Source organism: Vombatus ursinus, unplaced genomic scaffold (assembly GCF_900497805.2).
Source record: "Vombatus ursinus unplaced genomic scaffold, bare-nosed wombat genome assembly UNPS02015175.1, whole genome shotgun sequence".
NCBI classification, from domain to species: Eukaryota; Metazoa; Chordata; class Mammalia; order Diprotodontia; family Vombatidae; genus Vombatus; species Vombatus ursinus.
Genome location: NW_020954953.1, coordinates 21505385 through 21518748, shown reverse-complemented (window position 1 = coordinate 21518748; position 13364 = coordinate 21505385). Strand labels below are relative to the sequence as shown.

Genomic DNA, 13364 nt, shown 5'->3' with positions numbered 1-13364 from the left:
TCTCTCTCTCTCTCTCTCTCTCTCTCTCTCTCTCTCTCTCTCTCTCTCTCTCCATCTCCCTCTTTTTTTTCACTGTTTCAAGTACTTCATTTATGGAAGTGCTCTCATGGAAGGCAGGCATCTGATATTCCATATCTAAGCCCTCCCCCAGCAAAGCAGACATTTTGAGAACTCTCTTCCCTTCACCTCTATACCGTCTAGTTCCATCTCTTCTAATACCACCCTTCATCTTATTCCACAGCCTTTCATCCTTTATTCCCCTAACTGGTTTCTCAGTTCATTGTAATGTAGTAAATGTTTATTAAATACGTCCTCTCTTCAGAGCATCATGATAGGCACAGTGGATAGGGGTGGGGTGTTAAGTAACATACAGTTCTTGGGCCTCATGGAGTTTCTGATCTAGTAGGGGATTTTGACGTCTACGTGAACAATTATGATTAGTAAGTCCATCAGAACAGCGCAAATAAGGACTTTGTAGGGTCCAAGGGAAAGGAGAGGAGGTCATGACAGTATAGGATGGTGAGGTTATGCTTTCCCTGTGTCTTCTCAATTTTTGACCCCAAAAACACAGTGGTCAGCATCAGAAGCAATATATATTCTGGTCCAGAGTAGCTTTACTTCCCTGGTCTTAGCAAAATCCTTCATCTCAATTAACTACATCCATAGGATGGAGATGGCTGGTCACCATGCAAATAATTAAGGGCCCTGGGCCTAAGGAAAAAATTAGTGTCTATGATAAGTAATATTTTTAAATGAGCAGTTGTAACATTACTCTAAATGACAAGAAAGTCATCACTGCTCTGATGCTAGAAGCAAAAGGAAAAAACCCATTTTTGGTAAGCCTGAGGTAACTCCTAACTCTCTTTCTTAGAGGAAAAACAAGATTGTGTGCATGCGTGCATGTGTGTGTGTGTGTGTGTGTGTGTGTGTGTGTGTGCAAATCTCATTCTCTTAGCAAGGCTCTGGGTTCTTAAAGGAAGAGATCTCTAGGGAAAACCAGCTCAAACCACAAGGATCCTATTCAAGGGAGGGGAAAAAGTCTTCCCATCTTTGTTAATTTCTTTTTAAAGGCCAGGGAAGCCCAAGATGATCTTGTCAAGACCAAGGAAGAACTTCACCAGGTGATGACCTCCCCTCCACCACCCCCACCACCTGTGTACGAACTGGTGAATTACCACGTGCACGAGAACTTGCAGGATGAAGGGACCGAGTATAGCGGCTACAGCGCCGAGTTCTCCAGCGAAGGCATCTTGGATGACCGAAATGAAGAGAAACGTATCACAGAGGCCGAGAAGAATGAGCGTGTGCAGAGACAGCTGCAGGTCAGAGCAGAGGTGTTGGTGGAGGCTGTGAGAAGCTTATTAAAGTCTGAGAACTAGGAAAACAGGAGCTGTGTGCTCGTCTTCCATGTGTTACTTTTTTAAACTGGCAATAATTTTTTTATTGGTGTCCCCACTTACACCTTCTTTTTTCCTTAAAAAAAAAATTTTCAGTCACATTCATAGGATAGGGATGGCTGCCCACCATGGAAATTATGGGGGCCTGGGGGAAAAATGGAATCTAGATAAGTAATATTTTAAATTGGCAAAAACCTGAACCATATTCCAGGTTCTCTGAGAGAAAATAATGTATTTCCAAATATGTTTTCCCCCTCCACTATTCAGTTAATGATTCCTTGTAACAGATTTAAAAGAAGGGAGAGTGAAAATAAAACTTTTAATTTATTTTAGAAAAAGAAGCAGGGAGGGGAAACTTAAAAAAAAAAAAGTAAAACTATTTTTAAATAGTAGAGGGGGAAAAAAAGAAAAGGAGGGGGAAACAATTCCCCAAAACCAACACGGCCTGCGTCCAATGCCATATGCAGTAGTGCCATGCTTTCCCTCCCTGCGGTGAAGGTCCTTCTCTTCTCTTAATCTCTAACACATGTGATTTCTTTTGAGCCAGTGGAGATAATAAGCAGAGCAGCAGTGACACACTCCTATTTTAGCAGTGACTTCTCTGCTTTCCTTGTTATTTCTCCATCTCTGAGAGAGCCTGAGCTTTCTAAAAGCTTATCTAGGTGGCTCAAAAGTCAGCTGCGATGCTTGGGCGTTTTAGAGACGCATCATTGGCACCATACCCAGGGGTCCGGAAGACCTTGGTTCAAATGCTCCCTCAGATACCAGCTACATGGCCCCAGGCAAGCCCCTTAACCTCAGTTTCCTCATCTTTAAGATGAGGATAATAATCCCTGTAGAGGGCAGCTCGGTGGTGCCATAGTGCATAGAGTGCCAGGCCTGGAATCAGGAAGACTCCTCTTCATGAGTTCAAATCCAGCCTCAGACATTTACTAGCTGTGTGACCCTGGGCAAGTCATTAAGCTTGTTTGCTTCAGTTTCCTCATCTGTAAAATGAGTCAGAGAGGGAAACGGCAAACCACTCCAGTATCTTTGTCGAGAGAACCCCAAACGGGGTCATGAAGGCTCGGACACAACTTAACTCTGTGTAGCTGCGAGCTATGTAAATTATAGCTCATTTGCAGGAACCAAATGAGATGTTTTGCCGACCTCAAAGTGCCACATGGGTGTCCGTCATGGTTGTCATTAAATTCCCGACGTGCCGTTTACCTAATCCTGTTCCTTACCATTTCAGACATTGACCAACGAGCTGTCCCAGGCCAGGGATGAGAACAAGAGGACCCACAATGACATCATCCACAATGAGAACATGAGACAAGGACGGGACAAGTACAAGACTTTGAGGCAGATTCGACAGGGCAACACAAAGCAGAGAATCGATGAGTTTGAAGCCATGTAAAGACGCACTGTGCAGCCGAGCGGGCAGGACTATGGGAAAAGGCAGATCTGAACACGTGGGCTTTTCTGAGGGGGTCACTGTATCACAGACTACAGATGGGTATTTTTAGTATTCTATAAATCTAGAAACTCCCTACCATATTGCAGGTTCTCCAGTGGAGAGAGAATCATTATTCAGCGGGGATCTTCTGGGGGCTGGGAGGGGAGGGGACGGAGGGGTGCCTAGAGAACTTCTCATGTGTTTCTTAGTGCCAAACGGGCCTGCGGCAGGATTGATTTGAGTCAGAATAAGCACCTATGAAGCCTGATAAAGTGATGCACAGCACTTCATGCTGGCATGTGGGATACAACAAGATTGAGTGTGATGAAAGAAAACCACATTGTGGCCAGACACGGTGTCATACCTTGATTCTCTCTCTCTCTCTCTCTGTGTCTCTCTCTCTCTCTGTGTGTGTCTCTCTCTCTCTCTCTCTCTCTCTCTCTCTCTCTCTCTCTCTCTCTCTCTCTCTCTCTCTCTCTCTCTCCCCCCCCCCCTCCCTTTCTCTCTCTCTCCCTCTTCCTCTCCCTCCCTCTCTCTCTCCTTATTCTTTTTATTCAAAGAAATTAGCCTAAGAAGTGCCTGATTCACTTTTCATTCTATGCAAGATCCATCCATGTTTCTAAAGTGCTAATTTTGAAAGATTGGTCTTTTAAAAAAACAAATGGAACCTCTTCTCCTCTTCCTCCCTCATTCCCTAAGATGGTCTATTTTCCCCCCTTCAGGTAACTCAGTTTAGTTAAAAAACATTGCTGCAGTGATCACTCAGAAGGAACAATATAGGAACACACCGATACCTTATTTTGCATGACAATTAGGTTTACTTTGAATTTCTATACACCTAATGTGTTATACTCTGGCTTAATTAATGATCAGCTATAGAGTGTAGTATTTATATATAAATATAAGTGATAATAAATATGGGTTGTAACATTAGTTTAAAAAAGGGAAAGTTTTGCTCTGTATATTTTGTTACCTTTTACAGAATAATAAAGGAATTAAATATGAAAAAAAAACCACTTAGACAAGGTACTTAATCTGATGTACTGTGATGGCAGTCAGGAGACTGATTACTCGATGTAATCACATTTGTAAAATGATTTTATTTGTGCTCTTCTTGCATGTGATTCAGTATATATACATATATATAAACACTTCACTTTTTTTCTAACAGAGCTTCTAATTTTTTAAAAGACAATGTTGATCGATAACAATTCAGACTCCAACCATGAAGGGACTGTTTAATCCTGTGTGTTACCTTTGTATTCTGACAAGGAAAATGTTGCTATGAGCTCCTTCCCTTCCCTCTGTCTCATCTTTGGAAAGCCATCGGCCTCTCAGCGGTGGTACGCCGTCCGTCCTGCTTCCTCACTGACTTCCTCCTTGAGCTTTGTCTTTTTTAAGTTAAAACATGATATGCAGATGTCTTCTGCACGACTTACACACAAAATAAAAGATCTGCAAGGTGATGTATAGCATGTGATGTTTGATTGCATGCTGGGGGACGGGGGAGTCCCTTTTCTTGACTTGAGTATAGTTTTCATAAAATACTCGTGATGTGTTAGGTATTGGACTGAGCCAGGTTGGGATGTAGGCACATTATAGAATTTCAGAGGTGGACCGGACCTCAGTGGCCCTCTCGTCACACCCATGCCCACAAAAGACTTTCCTTCTGCAACACACGCAACAAAAGATTATCTAACTCTTGCCTGAAGACCTCCGGTGATGGGGAACCCACTGCTTCCTGAGGTAGCCCATTTCACCTTTGTCAGATGTCACAAAGCATCAATCCCTGCACTGACTTTTCTCGTTCCTCTCCTTTCTTTGTGATGAGTGGGGAACCTGCAGCCTCGAGGCCACATGTGACCCTCTAGGTCCTCAACTGTGGCCCTTTGACTGAATCCAAACTTCACATAACAAATTCCCTTATAAAAGGATTTGTTCTGTGAAACTTGGAGTTGGTCAAAAGGCCGCACCCAAGGACCAAGAAGGCCGCAGGTTCCGCACCCTGGTCTAGCTCTGAATTATAGCTAGGTCTCAATTAGTGGAAATAATGAATCCTCCTGCTGTAATCATATATATTTAAAATTGTGCACTATTGTATAATTTTATTGCATAATTTATAATTTTATTGTAAAATTTTAAAATTGTGCATAATTAGAGAACAGCTCCATGGTACAAGTGGATAGAGTGCTTGGCATGGAGTCAGGAAGCCCTGAATTCAAGTGTGGCATCAGACAATTACTGACTATGATCATAGACAAGTCACTTACCCTCTGTTTGCCTCAGTTTCCTCGTCTGTAAAGTGAGGATAATAGCACTTGCTTCCCAAGGTTGGGAAGATCAAATGAGATAATTACAAAGTGCTTGCCACATAGAAAGGACTATATAAAAGGTTGGTTATTAATTATTTAAAACGTGTAATTGGGTCTATCCTAATGGAAGTCTGCAGTACAAATTCAAAAAACGTGGCAGGAACCTAGCTGGAGTGCATTTCTGGACAGTATATGTTCATTACATGAATCTGAAAGTTAAAAAAAGATGGTTCATCAGTGCTTAATTGTGTTTGGGGATAAAGAGTAAGAAAAATTGCCTCTACCGAGAACCCTCCATAGCGTTGTAGATTAAATATTCAGAAAATGTTCTTCCCTTTCAAATGTTCATAGTAAAGTTAACCTTGGGCTTCTGTCATTTTACATATTTGGACATATTGCTAGTGACATCACAAAATGTTTACTGGGCACTGACTGATACTGAACCACTTCCCAGTGGGCCTGTTACCAGTACAGTGTAAGCATATTGCCTGTGAGAAGAGACCAGTGACTTGAGATTTATTTATATGACAGCGTTCTTTTCACTTATCAACAATGACCCTTCAGCTTAAGTTAAATATATACAAAAAAAGATGATGAAAGTTAGTTCTTCCCATGCAGCAGGAGTTGGTGATTTTTCCCATTTAGACTCGGGAAAGTAAATGTGTTGAAAGAGGCCATGGATGCCAACTGGGATTTTTGTGTACCCCCAACCTTTAGGTTCTTGCAGGAATGCAATCCCCAATACTTAAAAAATAATCTTTACTGAATGGTGCGTTAGTTTAGTGTCATTTTTATCCATAAATTCCACCTGGAAAGAACTTTTGGATATAAATTTTTGATTATGAACCAGCTGCTGGTTCTTCAATCTAGACAAAAACAAGCTGGTGTTGGCTGAATGAGGGAAGAAAGGTTTAATCTTATTTACCGTTAGCCTTTCTCCAATGAATGCTTCTTGGCCAATACGAAGTTAGATAGCATGGTGTTGTGGATAGAGAGCTAGCCTTAGAGTCAAAAAGATATGGTTTCGAGTCTCTAACCCTGTCATATGCTGGCTGTGTGACCCTGGGCATGTCACCTATTTGCAAAATGGTAGGGAATGGGCTCCATGATCTTTGTGATCCCTTCTAGCTGTAAATCGGCAATCCTGTAACTTTGCTTCTCCGTGCCTCAGTTTCCTCATCTGTAAAATGAGAGAGTTGGATTCGGATTCCATGTTGCCTACCAGCTCTCGATCTGTCATCCCTCCAGCATCAACAGATATACGTTAGTTGGGGAAGTTTCTTAACTGTTATTTCTGTGTACCAGTAAAATAGGTCTGGACCAGAAAGAATTAAGTTTCAATGAAACATGCATACGTGTACTACATACATATGTTAGGGAACAGGAGGAACTCTTAAGCTCAGTATTGTCTCGCTGTAGTAGTTAGCCATCCCTTCTCCATAAAAGAACTGCAAGATTTGAGGGACTCATTTCAACAAGGTTGGCGTAAGAAAGGAGAGGAACAAGGAAAGTCAGTGCATGGATTGATGCTTCTCGAAGTAGGAGGAGGGGGAAAAAGGCAGAGGGGAAAACCTGAGGCTGCATGTAAATTGGTACCATTTTCTTTTTAACAGGAGGACCCGCTTCTAGGAAATGACTTTCTTTTCCAAAAGTAGATTGTAATTTTCACTTGATTGTGTTTATCTCGGATATCTCAGTTCCTCTTGTAAAATCATTTCTGAATTGCCTTTCATTTGGGTTGAGAAAAAGAGTGGATTTTATCCTTTTTTTTTTTCTAATTAGGAAAATAATCCTTTAGTAGTCAGCCCCTAAAACAAAAAGCAAACACTGTAGCTCATGATTAGATCAGGGTTTGTCCTTTTTTTGGATTAGATTTTTTTTCTTTAGAAGATTTAAGTAATTTAAATTGTTTAAATACTTTACTGTATTATCCCTTAGTAATAGGTATTAAGCTTTGCAATAACCATTTTTAGGTACCCTAGAAGCAAGTTAAATAACCTGGTATTGAGGAAGAAGTTTGATTTTTCATCATCATCATTATTATTATTAATACTAATAGTGACATCTTTAAGGTTTGCAAAGTGCTTTATATTTTATGTTATCTAATTTGATCAAAAGCCCTGTGAAGTATCCCCATCATTTCACAGGTGAGAAAATTGAAGCTCAGAAAGGTTGAAAGATTTTTTTTAAATGTAGTTATTGACAGTAACAAAGGGTGGCCAGTCTTGCTTAAGTTGTATGAAGTATTACTATTTTATCCTTTTGAAAGGATTCATTGACGCTGAGCCTGACCTCACCCAGCAAGTGATCATTTAAGTCAGAACTTGGTTTATCCCAGACAGTTCATTCATTGCTTCAGCTGAGAAGTGGGTCACACCACCGAGAGCAAAGGAGTGTCTCTGCCCAGGGAGGGCAGACTTTCTTCTTCACAACGGTGTATTTTCGGTTTTAGCTTTTTTTGGTCTTGGAGGATGAGACAACTACCCCCATTCCCACCCCCACCCCCAGCAAGGAAACTCCGAGGGTGTTGGGGAAACAGTCAGACACTAACTACTAAGATATAACAGGGTACTGAGGTAACCGCCCTCATCCTGTGTGTGGGGAGTTGTTCCTTATTGCAAAACAGGAAACATTTAAATATATTGCTAAGTCCATTGTGAAAGAGGTTGTCAAGCCATGTGAACTCGAATGGAAATCCTACAGGACCTGTGTTCAGCAAGGGACTATAATGTGATTGTTATTGGACCTACTGTCTTAATCTAGAGATTTATCCTTAGAGACAAATTCTCTTTCATGGGAGATTAGAAGTCCATTTGGCTGTTTGGATACATGCGTTAGTCTTGTTCCTTCAGAGCTGTTCATTACCCTCCCACGAGGCGCCCTGCTGGAGCAGAGCTAACCACGGAGATCTTACCGTTGAGATTTGACAATTCAGCATTTACGGTTGATGTTTTTACTTCAGCTTTGGAGATAATCAACCTTGCCCAGGGTGCACAGGACAGAATGCCAAGTGTTGTTAATTTTACTGTCAAGGCAAGGCTGGGAGGGGAGGGAGGAGATGCTTGGGAAAAGTACTGGGCTACATTTATTAAAAGATTCAATCAATCAACAAGCATTTATTAGGTAGTTGCCATGTGTCAGGCACCAAGGATAAAATACAAGGAATGAACCAATCCCTGCTGTCAAAGAGTTTACATTCTAATCGGGGATAGCATATGTTAAATGCATACAAAATAAATATGAAGACAGATTAAGCTAGTGTGAGACAGAAGACACTAGTAGTTTTGAGACCAGAGAGGGTGTATTGTGTGAAGAACAGAAAGCAGGCTGAAATGCATTCCTTCCTCACTGAAACTCTCCCTTTTCCTTCAAAATGTTGCCTAGCCACCACCTTCTTTCCCGAGCTCCCTTGAAACTAGTGTCTGCAGTCCTAGGGAAAGTAATGATAATGAGGCTAGAAATCTAGGTTGATGCCGGGTTGTGAAGGGCTTTAAAAAGCTAAGTGGAGTTTATATGTGATCCTAGAGGAAATAGGAAGCCGTTGGAGTTTATTTAGTTAGAAAGTGACATGGTCGGGCCAGGTACTCTATCCACTCTTCCTGAATTATGCTCATACAGGGCTGTTCCCTCACCTCCCTCCTCAAAGCAAAGAGGAAGGCTTCCATTTCCGTTGTAATTTCTGTGAATTCTCTGTAGTCTCGTTGCCAGCATTTACTTCACACACATTGATACACATACTTTGAGCAAATGCAGTACCTTGCCATGACTGACACTCATGGCGATGCTAGGTACTAGTTGCTGACCTCTATGACATGAGGGGTCACCTGTCTTCCAGGCCCAGGAGGAAGGCCTAATTGACCAAAAGCATTTGAACCCCTGTGATAGCATCTGCCTATTTACTGCAGGAGAAAAACATTAGAGTCCTAAAACTAAAGGGTGAGGTATTTATGACCATCAGATCAACACTGGCAGAGTCCTTATGTTACCAGGGGCCCAGAGCTGTAGAGAAGATCCCAAAGATAAGGCATTTTCCTTTCACTTGAATAATCAGTCAGTGAATACCTACTGTCTGCAATATTGCCTTGAGTAAAGGCACTGGGGATGCAAAGAAGAGTCAGACAGCCCCAGACCTCAAGAAACTTCAAGAGACAAGTAGTAACAAAGGCTGATAAGATAGTCAGGAAGGTCTTTTAATTTCTGGCTACCATGCAAGGTAGGGTTGGCCAGTGAGCTCTGAGCGTGTCAGGATCAAACAGTAGCAGAAGCCTTCAGGGCCACCGTTACCCAGGGCCTCTCACAGCACCCTCATAGACTGTCAGCCTTCGACACCAAGTCAGCATTACTGATCCAGCCTGGCCAAGTATTCCCTTATTAATATTGGTGCTTAACTCCTCATAACCCAGACCTTGACACTATAGAATTCATAACTGGCACTACTAAGCATCGCAGAATCCTTAGGCGGGAAGATACCTCCAAGGGTCTTCTAACTTTCCAACCCCACTGTGTGCCTAACCCAAGGAAGAACATACTCTTCTTGCTTCTATAAAGAGGCATTTGAAAGCGAAGAGTCATATAATCAAAGCTACGGTTATCATCTGGCTCTTCAAATTTCTTCATCTAAGAGACCATTAAGGGTTACTGTGAGTGAAATCTTAAAATCCCAGCCACTTGTGGGACAGGGCAGCCGCTAGTGGGGTGTAAAGGGTAAAAGACAACGTCCTCAAAGTGACCAAGCCCCAGTTGCCCACCTTTGCTCAGCTCACAAACCCAAAGGTCTCCTCCATCTACAAAAGAGAAAGTTCCCAGTGAGTGCAGCAAGGGGAAACCTCTACTTACCTCAAAAAAAAAATTTCAACTGCTAAAAGTTTTGACAAAGAACAAAAGCTTTCTCTTCCTCCTCTTTAAGTTAGTAAATGATTTTGAACCAAATTGCATAGGATATAGATATGTATGTATGTATGTGTGTATGTATGTATGTATATGTATATGTGTGTATATATGTTACATATACACACAGATATACATACATAATCTCAAAATGGCACAGGACACAGGCAATGTGTGTGTGTGCATGTATGTATTCTCCGTGCAGTTTGCTCAAATTGTGGTAGTTGTCTGAAAGCATTTAATGGGCTGTCATTTGGGTAGCTAGGTGTCACAGTGGATGGGGTTCTGGGCCTGGAGTCAGGAAAACTCACCTTCTTGAATTCAAATCTGGCCTCAGACACTTACTAATTGTGTGACCCTGGGCAAGTCACTTAGCCCTGTTTGCCTCAGATTTCTCATTTGTAAATGAGCTGGAGAAGGAAATGACAAACCATTCCACTATCTTTCCCAAGAAAACCCCAATGGGGTCATGACGAGTCATGTACGGCTGAACAACAAACACGGAAGAGAGGGCCGAGACTTGTCTGCTGGACCCTACAAAAGTGAACCAGAAACAAGAGATAGATTTGGGCTTGACAGAAGGGGAAACCGTCCAACAAAAATTAGAGTGCTCCCAAAGTGGAAGGTGGCCATGGGTTGCCTTGGCAGAGATTTTTAAGCAGTCTAGATGACCACTTGTTGGGTTCGGGGTAGACAGGATTCTTGTAAAGATATAGACTGGACTAAATTCTGGGAGGGCACAACTCACCTGCCACTCAATAAGAGGAAGAGGGCTATCAGGTAGCTTCCTATTTAAATAGACCTAAGTACCTGGTTATCAGGAATAATTAGTTGTGTTTTCACATGTCCCTGATTACCAGGGGATAGTGTGTAAATGTTTATAGCAACCAGATTCTTAAAGCTAATCCCACCCCACCCCCCAACCTCAAAGTATCACGTTAGACCTGGAAGGGATTTCAGGGATCACTTCATACTAACAGTAGCTAGCATTTCTGTAATGCTCTACAGATGTTATCTCATTTTATCCTTACAAAACCCCTGGGAGGTAGGTCATTATTATCTCCATTTTACAATGAGGCAATTGAGGCAGACAGAGTTGTTAAGTGACTTGTCCAGGACCACACAACTAGCAAGTTTATGAAGCCAGATTTCTGATTATGATGTTTCCTGATAGTCTAACATTCTATTCACTGCACCCCATCCAACTGCTTCTAGTCCAACACCTTGATCTTACAGAGAAAGAAACTGAGACCCCACACACAAGGCACAAAGGAAGGTTCATTCAGCTCTTATCAATTAAGCCTGAGCTTCCATGAAGTCTAATGGAGCTTGAATCTCATAGACTCACAGTGTTAGAGTTGAAAGGAACCTCAGAGATAACTTCACCCAGCCCTTTCATTTTATAGAGAATGAAACAGAGACCTAGAATTAATATCAGAACAAGGGCTGAAACCTGGTTCTCCCAAATCCCAGGCAATCCCCTTCCGTAAGTGGAATTTTGGAAATCTGGCTTCCCGTGGGAGTCAGGTGGGTGAAGGTACCAGCCCTTCCCGGGCCTCAGACCCCTTGATCTCATGACTTGGGGCAGCTAGGCAGGGAAAGTTCTCCTTCATTCTCCCTCCCTGTTTACCTCCCTTCTCCCACCAAAAACATCTGCCCTACATTGTTTCAGCCCCCTTTTTATGTGTTGTCTTCACTTGCTAGAATGTAAGTTCTCTGAGTGCAGGGACTATTTCTTTTTATTTCTATTTTGTATTCCTAGCACTTAGTACACATCCCCTGGGCCATAGTAAATGTTCTATCGATAGCTATCCATCTATACATCCATTTATTTGTTTGTCAATTTGTCTGTCAGTGACTCCCCATTATCAACCAACTGACGTCTAAACTCCTTAGCATGACATTCAAGGTCCTCAACAATATGGGTCCACTACCTTTTCAATTTTATCTCACACTACCAGTAGTGGCCTCAAAATCAGGACAACCTGGATTCAGTGTACTGTATAACGGCATGTAGTGGCTCTATGGTCTTGACAAGTCACTTAACCTTTCAGCGATCCAGGATTTTCAGAGCAAGTTCTGACTTGCTTTAGAGAGATAACATTTATTGAGCCTTTACTGTGCCAGGCACTGTGCTAAGTATAAATACAAGCAAGCAATTTTGTTCCTTCCCTCAAAGAGCTTATATTCTAATTGGAGAAGAACACAATGGAAAATTGGAAAATAGGGAGGAGTCAGAATAGTGTAGAAATGTACAGGAAGTAATAAGAGGGGCTAATTTCATTCAGCAAGATAAAGCCACAATTTGCCTATAGAGGAGGGACCCCAAGGGCAGAGTCTAACACTGTGGTGGGAGAAAGGTCTCCTTATCCCTATACTATTCTTCCCAAGAGACAACATAGTATAATAATAATAATAATGATATCAACAACAAGATTTATAATGTTTCAAGGTTTGTAAAGAATCCACCTTTTTCCGACCTCCACATCTTACTCCATTCTATTCCCCTGTTCCCCTGTACCCGGGGGTGTTGTGAGTAAGAGAGGGGTGGGGCAGAGAAGGAGAGAGAGAGGGAGAGACATTGAGAGAGAGAGAGAGAGAGAGAGAGAGAGAGAGAGAGAGAGAGAGAATGATGTAAAGCAAACTTTAAAACACTACATGAATGTGAGTTGCTGTTATTATTATTATCAGTCTAATTTACCAGCCTCTAGTCTGGTGATGACTTCATTTCCTGAGCTTTCTACTGCACACTTGCTGAGCTCAAACAATGTCTATAGAGCAGTACAGAAGTGAGTTGCTATATATTCAACAACCAGGCTCTCCAGGGAAAAAAAGTATACAAAAAAATTTTATAAACTTTTAACTTTAATCTGCATTATTAAGACTTAAGTCTAGACCAGAGGTGTCATGCTCATAATCTACAGGCTATAAGCTGCTACAGAATTTCCAAGTGTGAACCAAACTAGGTTAATATCTCATTGGAAAATGTTTAACAAAATAAATTTTAAAATACAGTACAATATAAGTAATTGTAGCAAATTTCTGAAATTTAAAAGCTCACAGTGAAAATTTAGTAATCAGCTCCCTAAAGCTCATGGGATCTGGATCCAGCAGTCCTGCCTATACCTGCATTCTGCCTCCCTATTTCACCTATTGAAATTTTTATTACATTATATTATGTTATGTTATGTTATGTTATAGTATATTGTCATAGCCTATCAATTTTTGTTGTTTAGTCATTTTCAATAGCGTCCAACTCTTCACTACTCTCTTTAGGGTTTTCTTGGCAAAGACACTGAAGTGGTTTGCCATTTCCTTCTCCAGCTCATT

At 41.6% G+C, this 13364-nt stretch overlaps 1 protein-coding gene across 3 annotated transcripts in view; it reads left to right on the top strand.

The window, feature by feature from the left end:
* LOC114031458 (ezrin) overlaps positions 1–3277 on the top strand; it is a 71686-nt gene extending 68409 nt beyond the window's left edge. For all 3 annotated transcript variants that reach the window (XM_027846523.1, XM_027846524.1, XM_027846525.1), the window contains 2 exons: positions 1071–1322; positions 2632–3277. In XM_027846523.1, coding sequence (XP_027702324.1) covers positions 1071–1322; positions 2632–2796 — 417 coding nt within the window. In that variant the 3' untranslated portion in view covers positions 2797–3277. The remainder of the gene's footprint in view (positions 1–1070; positions 1323–2631) is intronic.
* Positions 3278–13364: the final 10087 nt, after the last annotated feature.